The sequence below is a fragment of the Prinia subflava genome, chromosome 11 (assembly GCF_021018805.1).
Source record: "Prinia subflava isolate CZ2003 ecotype Zambia chromosome 11, Cam_Psub_1.2, whole genome shotgun sequence".
NCBI classification, from domain to species: domain Eukaryota; kingdom Metazoa; phylum Chordata; class Aves; order Passeriformes; family Cisticolidae; genus Prinia; species Prinia subflava.
The window spans coordinates 16112165-16130155 of record NC_086257.1 but is presented as its reverse complement, the minus strand read 5'-3'; the positions used below and the strand labels follow the sequence as shown (position 1 = coordinate 16130155).

General features: G+C 43.0%; 3 protein-coding genes across 15 annotated transcripts in view; 1 reads left to right on the top strand and 2 right to left on the bottom strand.

Moving 5' to 3' along the window:
* The window catches only part of LRCH3 (leucine rich repeats and calponin homology domain containing 3), a 57820-nt gene extending 55370 nt beyond the window's left edge, over positions 1-2450 (bottom strand). For 4 of the 13 annotated variants that reach the window (XM_063407815.1, XM_063407820.1, XM_063407819.1 and 1 more), the window contains exon 1: positions 2138-2447. In XM_063407815.1, coding sequence (XP_063263885.1) covers positions 2138-2348 — 211 coding nt within the window. In that variant the 5' untranslated portion in view covers positions 2349-2447. Of the gene's footprint in view, positions 1-2137 lie in introns of all 13 variants that reach the window. The other 9 variants (XR_010081520.1, XM_063407814.1, XM_063407816.1 and 6 more) reach the window with 6 other exon arrangements.
* Positions 2451-3413: 963 nt separating this feature from the next.
* FYTTD1 (forty-two-three domain containing 1) lies at positions 3414-17531 on the bottom strand. The gene is made up of 9 exons (XM_063407809.1): positions 17384-17531; positions 14273-14404; positions 11126-11271; positions 10266-10378; positions 9232-9328; positions 8277-8338; positions 7343-7417; positions 6409-6535; positions 3414-5348 (listed from the first exon to the last, which is right to left on the bottom strand). The coding sequence occupies exons 1-9, from the start codon at positions 17529-17531 to the stop codon at positions 5253-5255; spliced, it is 996 nt and encodes a 331-aa protein (XP_063263879.1). The 3' UTR covers positions 3414-5252.
* The window catches only part of RUBCN (rubicon autophagy regulator), a 29045-nt gene continuing 28578 nt past the window's right edge, over positions 17525-17991 (top strand). The window contains exon 1 of the mRNA XM_063407808.1: positions 17525-17629. The gene's annotated coding sequence lies outside the window, so the exon portion shown is untranslated. The remainder of the gene's footprint in view (positions 17630-17991) is intronic.

Below are 17991 nucleotides of genomic sequence, written 5' to 3'. Positions count from 1 at the left end.
CGTAAGCATCAGTGTGGTTACACTGACAGGCAGTTACTTTCATTGCTACAAGAACGGGAATGAGCTGTATCAGTACATGATTCACACTGGAGAGGTGTCTATTCAGGCACACGAGGAGGAAGGTTTGTACATCATTGTTTCATACTCAGTTTTGTAACTGAATCTGTAATTTGGGAGCAATTCCAGTTATTTTTATGGAACACAGACATGCAGCAACTCATGTACTTGGAGTCTGTGGCATAGCATGGAGGAAGGCTCTTGGGAGTCTAAAGTGTGGAGGTGTTGTTTGAAGTGTTTACAACACCTAACACACAAATACACTGTATCACATTATTTGTGATATGGCTAGTCCCATACAAAGAATTGTAAGTCTCCCATGAATAAAACTGTCCCCAGCCTTATCTAAACAAAAAAGTCACAGAACAGACCACGCTAAAAAAAAAAGCACATGATGAAGTTATTCACAGCAGCCTTCAAAACAGAGAATTTAAACATAATGTGTGTCCCCACACACACTCAATAAGCTTTGCGTTTTACAACTTAAGAACAGTTCTAGCTTTTTCTAAGGTTCATTGTGATGATAAATGCACAAAAGTGTATGGCATGCACTGCTGCTTATTAGCATTTAATGCTTCTTGAACAACTACAATGCAAATATTCATCACAATAGATGGGAACCTTGGTGGGAACAAGAATTCCCACAAATTGTTTAAGAGTACAGTAAATGAATAGTGTTATAAACAAAAAGCCCAAACCTCTCACAAATGTGTATGCTGCATTTGCTTACAGATTAGTCCCCTACACATTCATTGTGCAACTGCACTTGTACAAATGAAACAAAAAACACCCCCAAAACTCATATCCAAACAAGAAGTGTTTCCTATGTATAGATGTGTTCAAGACAAGCAAGCCACTGCTGTCTCAACGTTTGCTTGCCTTTTCATGAGTGTTTCTTTTGTTAGTGACAGATTTTTGCATAAGTAAGATGTTACAGGACAGAATATGAAGTCAACACAGTTTCAAAGAAAGTTCCATTTTGAATTACTAAACTGACACTGTTAACAAACATGGTAACTTGAAAAAAAAGCGATGATGGGAGGTTATTTCTAAGCTTTCAAGCTACAACTCAATACTAAGAAGTCTAAATTTCAAAGCCACAAACAGATGGCATGCTGACACCTTTTAAAGTTACTCTGACTTCACTTATCCAACTGCACAATCAAATTAAACTAAATCTGATTTATATAATGTATTAAGAAGATTCCTACATCCTGCAAAAACTCTCATTTCACAAGTCTCACATCTCTATTTATTACAGTAGTATACAAACACAAATGTGTTTTCACTTCTGATCTTTGACTTACAGTCAAAGTATATGTTCTTTTAGTCTATTCTTATATAGATTTAAGTAATACATTTAAGGAACATTGAGGACAAAAGCCCTATCGCTTACTGTACCTCGTAAAGTAATTAACAACCTTTAATAACCTTAAATCCATGTTATACAGGACAAATAAAGTAAAGAGCTCTGATTACATTCACAGTATCTTTCATAGCTTCTTATGGCTGTTTGAAATTACAATAAAAGAAGCATAAGAGCTTATAGAGCTTACAAGAAATAGTTTCTTTAGCATACACACAGCTGACAGCCCTTCTTGGAAAGTTGTTTTCCCGTGTCAGCAGGACAAGATGAAAGATTGTCAGGGTGCACACGTATGTGTATATACACACATTCACATATAGACGTATCAGAGCAACAACAAGACTGGCTAAAACCACAGCAGCGAGCAGCAATACTGAGAAAAACCTCACAACGCTCTTTAAAAGAGTTCCCCATAAGGGAAACATTTTACAGCAAAGATGATTAAGAAAAAAACCCCTACAAATGGATGAGATCTCATCAGAGGGACAGAGGAAGAACCCTGCTACAGCTCCTTCATCCTGCCTCAGCCGAGGAGAGGAAGGGCGGAGAGCGAAGGAAGGAGGCGAAACCAGCTTCAATTTAACGAAGAGACAGCAAACCGGTCACCTCAGACTCAGTGCTGAGCACAGGGCTGGTTGTGCAGCCAGGACCCCCAGACCCTCTCCGAGAGCCCCCGCTCCCGCTGCCTCGCCCCCCTCACGCCCCGTCCCTCACCAGCCTGGGTGGTGTCGCTGAGATCGTGGTTGGCGGCGCTGGCTCGCGGATAGTCCCGGAGCTTCCTGCCGCTCAGACTGAGGGTCCCGCTGACCGCCGCTTCTTCTAGGGCTCGGTCCAAGGAGCGGCTCCAGGAGCCGGGCGCCGAGGGACCAGGCGGAGCAGCACAAGCCGCGGGCATCGCGGCAGAGCCGCCCTCCGGCGCCGCCATTTCCCCGCCACAGCCCGGCCGGACGGCGCATGCCGGAGCGCGCGGCAGGGGCGCATGCGCGGCCGCCGCCCGGCGGCTCCGGGACCGCGCGGGCCTCGCGTCCGCCCGAGCGGGGCCGGGCCGGGCCGGGCCAGCCTCGCCTCCCCTCGGGGCCGCGCCTCCCCGCCCGCCTCGGGCCAGCCGCCGGGCAAGGGGACCGCCGCCCCGGGCACGCCAGGACACCTGCTGGAACTGTTAAAAATTATCGTTTTCCCGCCAACGCGGGATGTCATGGGTTGGTTTTTGGGTGAGCATCGCTCACAGCTGCTGCGTGTCGGGCCCGTTCCAGCAGCAAAACAAGGGCAGAGCGCACAGATCTCACCTAAGGGGGAAATGTAACAACTGCTTCACGTTTTTTAACTTAAGAATTGATGACATTAAAAGGCCACACCCTTCGCGACACCTTAATAAATGCCATCTTGCCCAGCTGCTTCCACTGAACCCACCTGAGGCTGCAGCCAACACCTGAACTGATGACGAACAAAGGCTATAATAATCTATAATAAATAATCAAGTAGCAAGACCATCACAACATTTAACACCTTATCAAATATATTTACAGGCAGGATTTTGTCCTGCGCTGACAATTAATAGCAGCACTGGCACTGCTCTGTGCCTCCTGTGCACAGCACTCCCACGGGAGCTGCTCGGGCTGCTCCTGCAGCACAAGCTGGTGATGACAGCGATTCTGGCTATGAGACATGTCACAGCAACAATCCGTGCTTGGGCTGACACATCTGCTGCTCTCACCACACCAAACCACGGAATTAGGCAGTGCTACTGAAACATGAATTAGTACCTGACATTCAAACGCAGGTGAGCCTCTACAGTGCCACTCCGAGAAGCGCTCCCTTGTCAGGGTATTAAGCTGGGCAAGGAGCGTGAACCATCTTTTCAGTTAGGTTGCCTCTTGCTGTGTTCTTCAGAATAGTTAATAATTTGATCAATAAGAACCTCTTGCAAGCTATCAGAAAATTCACATAACAAGTATATTGCCCAGGTGGTTATAACAGGAACAAGACAATATGAAACCTGTAACTTTTTATTTAAAAAAAAAAATTAACAGCTTCAGAATAGATCAAATGTAATAACTTCTCCAAAAAATACCAAAGGTACAGTGTAAAGCATCTTCTCATTAAATACAAACTAGCATTTTGATGCACTGCATCAATGTTTTGCATCTAGGTTGATGCAAAAAAAAATTTTTTGTTGCATCCTGGCACATGGAAAACACTGAAACAGGATGACTGACTACACTTTACCTACTCAAATTCTAACAGTGGGACATTTATTTTAAAAAATTGTACTAGTAATTGAGAAAGAAACCTTAACACCATTACATTTAGCTTTCTTCTGCTAAGGTATATTTTTCCACATTAAAAGTAAGGGTTTAAGTCCTATTTACCATCAGAGTGATGCTAAATCTGACTTCAAAACTATACAGAAAAAAGCCCTTCTACTGTCAAATGCTCTTCAAGGCTGAAGTTGCCAGTATATGCTAGTTAACTTGGAATTTGAGATAAAAATGCAAGGAAACCAACTCTGTCAAATGTAAATTCTTCAAGAATGTGAAAAGGATTTAAACCTGCTTTAAACCATAAACATTCCCGGACACAACAAGCCTACCTGACTGTACCTAACCCTCCTCACCAAAAAGCAGTGCCAAGATCATCAGTGCCTGGTCTGGAAGCAATTCTGAAGAGCTGCCTCAGTTTTAGGGATTATATAAATATAGATTGAGGATACCCCAGTTGTTACTGTCCTGCAGATTCTGATGCACAGAGCTATGCTTAAAGCAGGTGGCTACCTGTTCCTGCCTAATGCCTTACACATGCTGGCAAACTGAGGGCTTTCCTCAGCAATGTTCCTCAGTTTCAGACAATTTCCAGATTTCTGACCACTTTAGATCAGCTTTGCATATTACCTCTCTTTGGTAAAAACAAACAAGTGCCATGAGACTGCTTGCTTCCAGTTCTTTATAAGAGTTAGAGAAAACCCTCTGGGGCAAGGTATGCAGGATGAGAATCCTGTATCTGGGAGGGTAAGAAACTCTACCATACTGCTGACTTCCTTGTGAACTGCTATAGCTTTTCCAATCAAATTATTCCTAAACGTGAAGTTATTGCATCAAGTTTGTGAAAAACCTTTCAAAAAGAAATAAAAATCACAAGTTTAAGAAGAAAAGGAGACAAACTTCATTTACAGAGGAGGATGATGAAGTTGAGCTATTTGGAATATAAATGACTCTCACACTGCCTCTGCAGTATTCCTCCAGTATGGTGTAAGATCTGGACCACTTTTAAGGGTAAGAGTAGAATAGTCTCCATCCCAGTTACAAGATTTGGGTCTCAGCTAACAGCTTTATTTGTGAATGTGAGGATGCAAAACAGTTTTCAGGAAAGGAAAAGAATGGAACTTTAAAAGCACAAAGAAGTACAGAACCAATGCTCCCATGAAAAATGTCGCTACATTGCTACCAAAGTATCCATGGACTGTGGCTCTGTGCTAAACTGGAGTCTGAAAGAGAGCTCAAAGGCGGTCCCTAAAAAACCCTAGAACTCGGTTTGTAATGAAACACTTAAACAATCTTTACCATAACAGAGGGGTCAAAGAACTCAGCTGGGCAACAGAATCTTTTCCAACCAGGTGATGGTGCCACTATGTTGGGTCAGTTTCTCTCCACTTTTTCTCTCTCAGGGCATCAAGTCTTTTACAATTCCAAGTAAAAGTAATAAAGAGAGATAGCTCTGCCACCATCTTAGCACGATGTCTGGAGAATTCTAGTGACATTTGCTGTATTCTTCTGCCCACTTTTATCTCAGGGTCCTAGGTAGGTGGGTTCAGTGCCCAAGTCCATCTGCCAGGTTAGCCCACTGTTACGAAACGGCTTCCTTTGTTCTGAGACAGTGCTGTCCTCTGCTCCTTCAGGATCCCGAATCGCTCGTTCAACGTCATCCCTGTCTGAAAAATAAAGTAATTTAACCACAACTTTAAAGGTCTTTGGTTAATTTAATCAAAGTAATGGAGACAGAATACCTTTTTCTTCAGTCTGTATCATTACTTGACTCCTTAGTAGCCTCACTTGGATTTTTTGTCACTTCCCATACCATTTAAAAATCAGATTGAACTACACATCAAGAGCTTGCATTTTCAGAATTCATTAAGAACACATGGTATATAATGCCAATACTCAAAGTCTACTCAAAATATTGTAAGTTAAACTGAGGACAGACAGACTGAAAAATGGAACTTTCAGTACACATTTCCCCACACAGATTCTCTGCAACTTCAACAAAAGCAACACATCCACCATTTTAATGCAGGTTGTTTTCCAGTTTACTCAGCTAAGGCACCAAGCTGGAGTCTAATCCAGAAGTTTGATTAATTTTACATGACAGTAGTAGACTATTTTTGACATAGTTCTTATTCCTGGATGGAACAAATGCAAATCAATGCCTTGACTCCACATAGTTTTCTACAGCTGGCATCAAGGAGCTGATTACAAGAACAGAGTCTAACTCTGTCACCCTGTAAGAATTCCTTCAGTGACAGCATTAGGATTGCTGCACCACATCACCTGTCTTCATGAAACTTGTGAAAATTGCTCATTTTTCAAGCCTTTACATGATCACATTTAATTTTTGTTTTCCCAGATGGAGAGCAAAAGTTGCCTTATAAATGTGGCTGCCAGGGTTCCAGGCAGGTCCCACAGCTGAAAGCAGCTCATCCCTGAATTATTCACAGCTGCTGATGCAAGCACAGCAGGAACACCAGAAGCCTTTCAGAAATACTCATTTAAATCATGTGGGCATGCAAGGCATGAACTAGAAGAACAGGAACAGTGAGTTTAGCTACTTGCTTGAAGTTACACAGAGAGTTAGCGGAAAGACTGGAAGTGGAAACAAGAAGTAGCCACTACTTCTCTCTTTCTGTCACTTGCCAGTCTAGGAGGAAAGTGCCTTGCTGGCTTTTACTGGTCTTGAAACTACTTCCACAGTTATGAGAGGAAAATTGCATTTACCTGTTTTCCAACACTATTTATATCAAACTGCAACGGAACCCCTTTTGGAATCTTCTTCTCTTCAGATTGGTCCCTCTTCATCAGAAATGGTGGCACAGGACTACGAGTTAATCGTAATTTCTGGGAACTGTGAATGAAAAATGTTACAAAGGACATATGAACATGTGTTTTATGCAAGAAAGCCTTAATGCTGATAGAGGTATGAATTTTTCATCAAGCCATTTGACCAGGCTGGCTAAAGAGCTAGAGGGTACAAATTCAAGAAGGTAAGTCAGGCAGAACTAAAAAAGGGACCATTGTTGTTATCATACAGGAAGAGTCCCAACAGGAAACCATCTTATTTTTTATCTGCAATTCTACTGACAAATGTGTAATTTGCGGTTAATTAATCCTATAAATACAAAAAATAAAAATTGGTACAGTCTTCTTTATTGATAAAATGCTACCAAGGAAATGCTACTGAAGACATTTTTAAAATATACCACCTATGAACAACAGTACCATCAACTCCCCAAACACAAATACAGCAATGTTCTCTTTAAGTGTAAGTCCAGCAGTATTTTTATGAATCAGGGAGGAACTGTTACCATCACTCATTAAGTAGGTGCTCATTCATTTCCACTCAGAGGTGGAAAACAGCTGTGACATGGCCTGATTTGGAAGGGACAGACAAGGTGAAAATCTACCAGCCCAGCAGTCTTCCACTCTATACACCACATCAAGCTCCTAACTGGGATATGATGTATGAGATCCAGCTGTGATATGATTCAAACACTGCTCAGAAACACTCAGAAAGGGACCAGACTTAAAAGCCTTCACAAGAAGCTGTGACTCTGAGGTCACCTGAAACACTACCTGCAATAACGAACTAAATGGTTCAAAACAGCAATTTCGTTTATGTTCAGAACATTTCAGAACTTAATTGAAAACTCACATTGGGCTTATGATTGCTCCTGGGTTGTCAATAGACACAGTCAGGATCCCTCCACTTGTGGTAGAAGTTCGCCATCTAGTTTGAAAACACAAAAATCACTTACAAAAATCGTGCAGAGATTTCAGTCAGGGTATCTTTAAAGGTATCTCCAAAATACTGGCCAGGAAAGAATATGCAAGCTTTCAGAATGTCAGCCAGTATGAAGATCTCATGCTATTGACACCTGGCTATTGATTCTTGTACCTTTTACATTACCTATGCAGGGGGTAAACCTTTTACACCTATGCAGGAGAGCACTAAATCACACACTGTCGAGGTACGGAACTACAGGACTGACCCAAGAGTTCACTTTTGTAAAACATTCCATTTCCTTGCCACAGATGGGGCCAAAATGGCCCACACAACAAGTTCAAGAGGTGACAGACTGCACTCTGTGCACCTGCTGCTTTCCTCAGCCTGTTGTGTTCCCAAGAAACACCCTGCAAAGAGCCCAGCAGGCACAAAATGATATACACAGAGTATGAGGGGGGAGAGCCAGGTGGCCTCATTAGGCTCTGCCTTTTTCATTTCTAAACTGCTTCACAGGCTTATATCCATATTAAATAAAAGGAAAATTACAAGAGCTCTGGAGAACACTGACATTTGAATTTTTCTTCCAGTCTATGCATGCAGCTCATGAGTGCTAGAGATTAGTCTGATCCTCTTATCATCTTCCCCCTCATTCCTGCAAATGTCTTATGCAAACCAACTCCCCCTGCTTAAATTAGAAGTTAATTTAGGAAATAACTGAGAATAGGGGGAGGATCACTGTCACTCTAGTTGATGTGCCTAGAGGGGAAAAAAATCCACCCCCTTCTATTATAGCCAGGAGGTCTGAGCTAAAAGGAGAATCTTATGTGTTACAAAACTGAAATTTTCCAAATTAGATACTTACTGACGAGTTCTCTTTACTGTCTGATTATCAAGATCATCTGTTGACTGCACTTGGGCCTGCACCTGAAAACACATCAATACAGACACCAGATTTGAATACTGTTTCAATTCCTGTTGTAGCAGCTGGAAATACAGAAGTTCAAAACCAGAAGTTTAAAGCTGTTTGTACACTCTGCACAAACAGGGCTGCACTTTCAGAGGGACTTCAAAGATAAGAGTCCTATTAGCCTCATAAGACACTTCAAAGAAATTACTTTAAGAACACAAAATGATTTAAACAAAACTGCCAACAGAGCAATGGCAGCATTTTGGAGGACACATCAAAATATTACTACACTAGCAAGGAAAGTCTGTCTAGTTCCTGATCCTGTCTGTAATTTTGCAATCCGTCTGGAAGGAAGACAACAGCTACTTACAGGCACAACGATGGTGGGTGTAGAATGAGGGCACAAATAAAAACCAAAACCACCACTTTTCATTCGCTGTGCACTCTCTAATCTCTCCTACTAAAAATAACTAAAAAATCCTTAAGTAACTAAAATAACCTAAATAAATAACCCCAAAATAACTAAAAAAACAAAACAAACCATAATCAGATTCTAAAATGTGTTTCTGCTCTATTATTCACCTGAAGGCAACTTCTGAAAGCTGGACAATGCTTTCTAACATTAACTTCTAAAGGAAAAAATTAATACCTTGCAACTACCCTCAAATACTGACATGTTCCATGCCCCTCAGAATTGCTCAATTACACTGGAATGGGAAGCAGGAGTCAATGGATTACAGTAACCAAAGAGAACGAGTAGACTTCCCTAGAAGAACCTGTGGCTATTTGCCAGTGCACCTGAAGTTTCTACTCACATCTGATATTTGAATTTGATTCATTACTATCAGTGCTACAGGTTACCTTAGAACCTGTGGCTCAACAGCCTTGTTCTTTTCAAAATTTGTATTACCTTCAGGCCTCTTCTAAACAGGAAAGTTGCTTGACGAGTATCTTTCTGCTGATTTAGTTTGTTCCCAATTCTGACAAAAGTGGATGGCGTGTTATTCCTGTAACATTTATTAAAAAATATAGTTATAAAAGGCTCCACAGGGAACACCTTAGATAGACTACTATGGAAGTCAAAAAAGTGCCCAAAACATCCATAAGGACATCTGTAATGCTGCCTCTTTGAGGCTGAATGCTTCAGTTGGGATAAGCTCCTCACCCACTAGGAATGAAACACATTACTCATAAATGGAGAAATCACTGCTGGTATATAGAAGCCTAATGTTTGTACATCACAGGTCATTATTTCTGCTTTTCACTTTGCTCAGTATCCTCCAGCACTTTAAACATTGCTGGTTAGATGAAAAAAATTTAAAATTTATATGTATAAAAGAAGTTTGCTTACAGTTTTCACAATATAGTCACATAGTGAAACCTTTTATCATGGAGACCATTTCAGTTGCAGTTTATAACATGTTAATTCCAGCACAAATAAAATATGCAATGGCTTCCCTGAAGCTGCAGATGGCACCAGCTTCCACAAAAGCATCTAGAAAGTTCACCAAACCATGGCTGACACTTCTGAACTATCAAAATCCACAGCAGCCATTTCCATATGGAATCATAAAACACAGAATAGTTTGGGTTGCAAGAAACCTTAAAGATTCCCTAGATTCAATCCCCCTGTCATGGCCACAGACACCTTCCACAAGATCAGGTGGCTCAAATATAGGCTGCCTGTGATTTAACCAAAGGCAGAATAGCAGGTGCTCACAAACAGAGGCACTTCCTGAGTGCCCTACATCAAAACAAACATCTGGCTTTGTATTGAGACCATGTTTGTCACACTCTTGGCTGCCAGATTTGCAGAACTTCACATGTCTTGACCATATTGCTGCTGCCAGTACCTGCTGTCTTCTCTTGGCCTCAGTCCTGTCAAACAAGATTCACTATGGACAGCTGCCAAGTGCTGTTCAGAAAGCAGACTTGGTGTTTTACCTCCTGTTTAGCAGGGTAGGCCTCCTGAGGACAGAAGCTTGTTTTCTCTGCATTTCAGATTGTCTCTGCAGGTTTGTTTTCCTTTTCAAGACCTGGTAATTCCGCTGTGCATTCTGAAAAAACAATAAACATACACAGCATAATGTATACTGTACACACACATTTTTCTTTCAGTTTCCATTTACAAACTGTGATTAGAATACACTTGGCTTTGCCTTCCTTTCACAATCTAGTGTAATTTGAAAATAACCCCTACAATTTCATGAATTCTGTATTCTCCACACCCTCAGGAGAAAACAAAAAGCAGCAGACCTTAGCAGTCTTTTCATTACCATATCTCCCTAAACTGACAAAAATCCATGCTCCACATGTCTTAAAATTCATCTTCTTCATAAATCCAAAGGCAATCCCCATTTTACAATACTGAATGAGATGAAGCAGGAAACAATGCACTGGAGCAGTGCAGAGAAGGGAGTCTAGTGATGGAGTTTAGTATTCTGCAGACTTTCATTTTTGTAACAGCACATGCTTAGCACCTGCAGGTTGGCTGAACCACTGGTCTGTAAGAAAACTGATTTTCCTTGTAAAAATACAGTAACTCCCTCCATACTCACACAGAATATACTTCTGTACTTCAACTCTCATGACTTGCAACCCAATCAAGTGTTAGAAACTATTTTCACACCTAGTCATTACCCAGCCCACTCAAAACAAACCAGAACTCAGCTAACACATTCCCAATTTGAAAAAAGCTTGTACCATTTGTCTGCATTTTAAATTTCAGTAGCACTCTTCTGAAGCACTTGTGTTTCATTTTTTTAACCTGTTCTGACACGAATCACCAGGGCTGCATTAATTACCTTCTCACTCAGTGGCTGTCTGTTCAGAGGACTGATTCCTTTGTGTGAACCCACAGCTTTCTTGGCTGCCAGGCCAGTTATGACTCCGTAAGAACGCTTCTTCCCTGCTATCTTCTTTCTGCGCCCCAAATGATTCTTACCATAACCTGCAACAAGCACAGAAAGCTCAGCAATTGTTCCTGGAAAAAAAAGATCAATGCTTTAAGATGCCTTGCAGGCAGCACAAGTTATTTGGCTGCACACTTCAAGCCTTGGGGCAGAGACCACCAGTACACTTGATGACAATTTGGTCACTCAGTTGTTCAGCAGGTCTGACCCATGCCCCAGCACAGCAATGATCAGCTTCTCATACTGAGCAGTTTTGCTCTAGTTCGTTGCATTAACTGCTGTTGAAAATTGCTTATTTGACATGTCTGCAGGTCTTAAGAGTCTTCTAGCACAGAAAACTACCAAAATACTCTGAAATGGAACTTCATCAAGTACTGAACAACATAAAACCAGACCAGAGAGTCCCTCAGCTTCCTACCCATTCACCAAACTTTTAATTACCTGTTTAAATTAAAACTGAAAAAAACCAAAACAGCTTCAAAGATTATTTATTTAAATCAGTGGTTCCCAAGACCTGACTTAGGAGGAAAGAACATAACAACTGGCCCACAAAAGCACATTAAACAGCACATGAATTATATCACATTTGAAGTGTTTTCAATTAGAAGTCTGCATTGCAGTGCAGACAAATGGAGGACTGAAAGCAGCTTTGAATATAAAAGACTCGTAAGTCTGAGGTCTGTAGCATCTCCAGGTACCAGGGTTTGATTAACCCTGTCTGGAGTCATTTACCTTTGTGCTATGAATTCAGACCATGCTCCAATTTTGTCCCCAAGCACCTCCTCTCACAAACATCAAGCTGCAAAACAAATTTAAGACTGACGGGCCAGCTCTCCAGCCTCAGACACATTTAATTTTAACACATCTGACTTGACAGCATTGAGAATAAATCTGTGCTTCCTCATGAGACAGGAGCCATGACAGGAGGTAAGCCACTGGTCAGAACCCAGTTCAGATCAATTTGCCATGGAGAACTGCTGTGTGCACACATTTTGTGTCTGGTTAGCAAATGCCCTTCCAAGAGAAAAGGGGAGAAACAGGGTTGGTTAGGCTGAAAGGGACCTCTTGAGCTCTGTAATCCAAATAAATGAAAACCTCCAAGTTAGCTCAGGCTGCACAGGGCTTTGTGCAGTTGCATTCTGTGTATCACCAAGGACAACTTTTATTTAAATGAACAATGGCCATCTCTCTGTTTTTACCCCCAAAAGCTGCACAGAATCCCAGTTCAAGTTCCCCACTTCTTTCCAGATAGTTTGGCAGCCACTTCTGAAACCACAAGGAACTGAGCACTGGTGGTCATTTGTGGTTTCTGCAGTTGTCCACAGAGGATTTGCTACTTATCAAAGTAACTTCCATAGCAACAGAGGAGCAACAAATCTACTGGTAACCTACTAATAACCAGAATGCTCACAACTATTTAATGACATCTTCTTAAAAACAAGGTAAGAGGTTTGTTTTCAATGGGAGAAAATATGCCAGGCTATATAGGAGGGAGCAGTTGAAACTATTTGCAATGTTTCAAGATGTCATAAATCTGGCAATTTTGCAAAGAAATTGTTTGCTTTTTCCTAGAATTCAGGCAGACAAGCTGGTAGAGTTCCAGGAGGGAAAAGTAATTGCCCAAACCAGTAGTATTTAGAGTTTCATGTTTACAGATCAAGTTTCTCCTAAAATTCTATATCCTAATACTTGTTTCTTTTGTGCTCTTTTGATGATAACCAATTGCACTTGACAACTGCAGTAATAAACAGAGCCCACATGTTTGATAGTCTACAACTTAAATTCACTTACTCTTCACCCACACAAATATTCTCACACTTGGGCTGAGAAATGTAAATTTTTTCCAGCCCTGTCACCAATTTATTAGAGATGTACAAGTAAAACTGTTGTGCGGGCCTGCATAGAAACCAAAACTCCTCTGAGCCCTGAGTAACACAACATTCCACTGATCCCTAAAGACATTTGTGTCTAAGGCACAGAGGAGCTGCTGCTACAACAAACAGTGAGCAAGACAAAGATAACACAGGGATCATTGTGAGTATACCAGACAGATATGTCTTTGTGTTAAAGGAATGCTACTAAACAAGAAATTACATGTATTAACCTAAACACCTAGTTAGCTCATACTGAGGTGGTAAGCTCTCTTATCAGACAGTATTATTCCATATTTTGATCATCCTGTACTAAATAGATACTTTTCAAAACTAATTGCAATCAAAACCAGTCTGCACTTCAAGCAGGAGCTATCCATGTACTGAACTAAAGCCTGGGAATAATTTTAAAACATCTCCTGTTTATCAAAAAGTTGAGTACAAAACTGTTATTGTATACAAACTGTATTGTATACAAAACTGTTGAGTTACACAAGGGAACCTACAGCAAAGCTTTTATTGCACACTTTTCCTCTCCTCACTCCCTGCCTGTATGACTTTTCCCCTTTTTGTATTCCACAGTTGAAACACTGGCCTAAGAAGGTTTAAACAGTACTTCCTTTGCACCTCAAGCTCTTTCCAAGAAAAGCCAACTCACACTCTGCACTATCCATTTAGATGTTCCTGAGCCAGGATCACAGTCTGCAGTAACAGATACTTTGGGGAGGCCTATAAAGAGAATTCTAACCAGCAAATACTCTTTTCTTTTGCACAGAGCTCCGAGCTCTGGCAAGGCCTCCACATCTCCCAATACACAGGCTTTGGCATAAGCACTTGTTCTGTCCATCTCTGAGAAGAGGCAAGGTATCATCACAATTTCCAAAATTAAAATTAATTTGAAGACTCAGAAAACAAGCCAGTTCTTCCTTAAGTCAAAGACAGTCCCCTCAAGCATCTAAGCTCCCTGGTGGCCAAACACATCAATTACTTTCTCACACTGAATCAGAAATAAAACAAAGTATGAACAGGTTAAAAATACCCTGAATTATAATCAAAAGACACTGTTTGAAAGACATGTGAACTGACCATGTCAATCCACACATTGCATCATGCTACCTTTCAGCTCAAAAAGATCATGTGGAATCTGTGTTATGTTTGACACACACACCTTTCTGCTGTTGGATTCCCCACTTGGAGCCTTGTGAACTGAACTGTTGAGCTCGATTCTGCTGAAGTCCTCTTTTTATTTTGGGAGAATATTGCTTTCTCTCTTCTTTCTTGTTCAGCCTGATTATATCATCTACAAGAAGAAAAAAGAAAAACTGACATACTGTACAAAATTTGACATACTGAATAAAAACCCCAAACAGCCTGGAGTCACAGGAGATAGATCAATCAGTCCTGCAAAGGCAGCACATACAAGTTAAGGTTCCAGAAACATTAGCACTATAAACATCCAGTCCCCGTAAAGTATTACAGAACTTACTTTATAATGCAATGCCCCAGCAAAAGGGAAGCACTTGCATATATCCAGAAAAGGCAAGACACATGTAAGATCATGGCATTCAGCCCAGCATTAAATTTTAATTTGAATGATTCCATTAGTTTTTATACACTGTTAAAGAAAATGTAAATCCAGTCTCATGCCCAGACTTTACAGAGTTCACGTAAAATGTCAATTCCAGCCTTAGTTCTTTCATCCTAAGCTACTTAAAAAAGATCACACAGAAACAACTCAGGCCTTCAGTCATCTTCAGATGTTCATCAAGATTGAAATGATGGGGAAAAAAGCAAGCAAGACATCTCTCCCCAGGAATCTACAATCCAAAGCAATCACCTTATCTATAATCTAGGGAAACAATCTCAGACAAGTTATTAATCAGTTCAAAAATATGTGTAAGAAACAAGCTAATGAAAAGTGAACAGCAGGTCTGTCCAGTGCAGATTATGCTACACCAGTTTGATTTCCTTCACTGACCTGGTAGCCAGCTCAGGAGAGAAGAGTAAAGTAATGGGTGTGGCAGTTTTTATCTGACTGTCAGCTTGTTTACAAGAACACCTTAAAGGAAACTGTCAAACTGTATTTACTGCATCTTTATCATGAGAGCACAACTGATTAAAAAAGTCATGTTTCAATAAGGAGCCTCACTAAATATGTGGACAGTCTTTTTTCAGTAAAGGAAAGATGGAAATGGGGTTACTGTGTTTGTGGCTGAGTTCAAATGGACTCATAAGGAGTAGAAGAGAAAAAAGAGTGTAAAAACATAAACAACAAAAGCCACAACACTGTTATCCAATGGTTTGCATGTTGTCAAAGGAAAGCTAAGAGGAAATGAATTCACCTTGCTGCAAAAATCTACTAGGACAAGAATACTGAATACTGATAGGAAGTCACTCAGGGTTTGGTATCTACTCAATCTTCTTTAGCAAGTCTGGAACAAGGATTCCAGACTATCCTTTTATACACAAAGGAATCCAAAGCCACTTCGAACACAGATTCATGCTTCACAGTTCATCTGTTTTGTCTCAAATCCGATTTTTGCAAGTCACTGCACACAAGGTTACAACTTTTTAAACAAAAGAAGTTTCAGCTATTCTCTTATTTGGGTAAATGAAGGACATTTGGGACTTCATGCATTTGTTAAAGGAGCCACACTGAATCAGTCTTCTATCATGCATGACATCAGAGACCACAGTTACAGCTAGAACAGCAGAGTTATCAGGGAACAGTATCAAACTGGAAGCTCCTAACACAACCAAAGCATGTTTAATCTTTATTACTGTATGAGAATTTCCTAGATTAAGGTCATGTCAGTCTCTTTGATATCACACTGATGTGGGACTGCAGCTTCTCTTTGGTTATACCTGACACAGCCTTTGCCTGGGGACAGCAGCTGGGGAGAAAACATTCTCACACACCCAAAGAAGCAGAGGGACACACTCACTTCACAACACCACTTTAGAACAACATCCTCATGGATACAACAGCTCTTTGCAGTCTGCTATTAGTTAATGGCCAGGACATGTAGCAGTGACTGACTGAAAGGTTAATTTAGCCAGGAAACATTAGAATATGTGGAAATACAACAAGCCAGGATCAACAACTCTATCAGCAACCCTGAAAACAAAGATTGTATGCAATGCGTAAAAGCAGATTTAGTTTTCAACAAATGCGTAGCACTACTCTACATTCAGACAAACTCTAAATGTCATTTTATAAGTTACCTCCATTGCCCAAAGAACTCCACTGAATTATTTACAGAAATTGTACAAATCCTCTTATTTTACAGTGGCCCACAAAGAGGCCAAATCCACCATTAATAATTTCAGTTCACACTGTGATTCTGCTTTTTAAACAAAATCGCCTGATAGCACCAATCTATCATGCTCTGGTAGTAATACAGAGCAGTCTTAAGAGTGTACAAAACCAATTATTTTTTTTTCTAATAGAAGTAAACTGGAGGATGCAGTCCACGAACACACCAAATTGTCCCTGACTGTTAAGGGGACTCAGTACATGGCACCAGAACAGAACTTCTCTGAAATCCTCACTGAAGTATCTACAGTGTGGATGTTAGTTTCTCAGACACGCTGCAGAGACCAGCTCTGCAGGTTTGTAATGAGTCTGTGCAACTTCCTAAAACACACACCCCGCAACAGGAGGGCAGGGGACAAGGGGGCAGACTGTCACAGGAAACTGCGGGGTAGAGGCGACGTCATGCTTGGTGTGACTGGTTTTATACTGCAAAGAAGTTAGACGGGATACTTGCCACTGCCGACTTCCAAACCTGAGAGGAATAAAAAGGCCAGGCCAGCTGAGAGCCCACCAAGCCTCACCCATTCCTGTAGTTACGAGCGCCAGGCGAGGCCAGGGTGGCCCTCGAGGGCCAGCCGGCCTAAGGCCCGAATACTGAGAGCCTCACTGGGCCAAACGCAGGCAATGCCCCGGTCTGCGACCTGCTCAGACCACCAAGCGACACAAAAGGGCCCCGGCTCTTTCCCGCCAAGGATGGCGATCCCCGGATTCCGGTGCTCCCGGTGACAGACGGGACTGAGCCCCGTGCTCGGACCCCGGCGCCACCCTCGCCCCTCCCGCGCTCTCGCTGTGGGAGGGTCCCGCCCTTTCCCCTCCCCACCCCCCGCCCGCGTTGGTTCCGCCCGCGCCGGTGCCCGGCACAGCCCCGTTGGTTCCTTCCGCCCCTCCCCGTCCCCGGCGCTTGGTTCAGCCCGAGCCCCCCGCCCGGTTGCCCACAGCGGCCGCCCCAGCCCTGCTCCTCACCCAGGGACATGTCGATCTTCTCCAGGCTCTCGCCGCCGCCGTGCCGGGTCCCCGCCGCGGCCGAGGAGCCCGGGAGCGGTGCCGCAGCCCCGAACGCGTTCATGGCCGCCTCCCTCAGACCGGACCGCCCCCAGCCGGGCCCGCGCATGAGCAGCAGCTCCGCCCAGCCCAGGGCACAGACGCCCGCGCCGGGGAGCGGCGCAGCGCCCCTCTGGCACCGCGCCTCCTGGCGGCCGGGAGGAGCAGGTACAGCGGGCGGGGGGCGATGCCGGGGGGCGATGCCGGGGGGCGATGCCGGGGGGCGATGCCGGGGGGCGATGCCGGGGGGCGATGCCGGGGGGCGATGCCGGGGGGCGATGCCGGGGCCGCGGGGGCCCGCTGGGTGCTGGCAACCGCTTCCAGCAGCGCCTTCTCCAGGGACAGTGTCCTTGGGAGGAATGAGTGGCACATCGGCCTGTGCCCGGGGAGGGGCGGGGGGCGCTGGGAAGCAGCGCTGCAGGCGGGGTGCAGGGGCTGGGGACAGCGCAGTTGTGCCGCAGGGCACGGAATCCCGGGCTGGCTGCAGACCTGATGGGGGGCACAGAGGTGACTGGAAGCATAGTGCACAT

Excerpts from the sequence above, each read along its gene's own strand:
- FYTTD1 (XM_063407809.1), bottom strand. The coding sequence starts at position 17,531 with ATGCGCGGGCCCGGCTGGGGGCGGTCCGGTCTGAGGGAGGCGGCCATG. Across the intron at positions 9,329-10,265 it reads CCTACCCTGCTAAACAGGAG|GAATAACACGCCATCCACTT; the intron begins GTAAAACACCAA and ends TAAATGTTACAG. Across the intron at positions 7,418-8,276 it reads ACAGTAAAGAGAACTCGTCA|ATGGCGAACTTCTACCACAA; the intron begins GTAAGTATCTAA and ends TTTTCAAACTAG.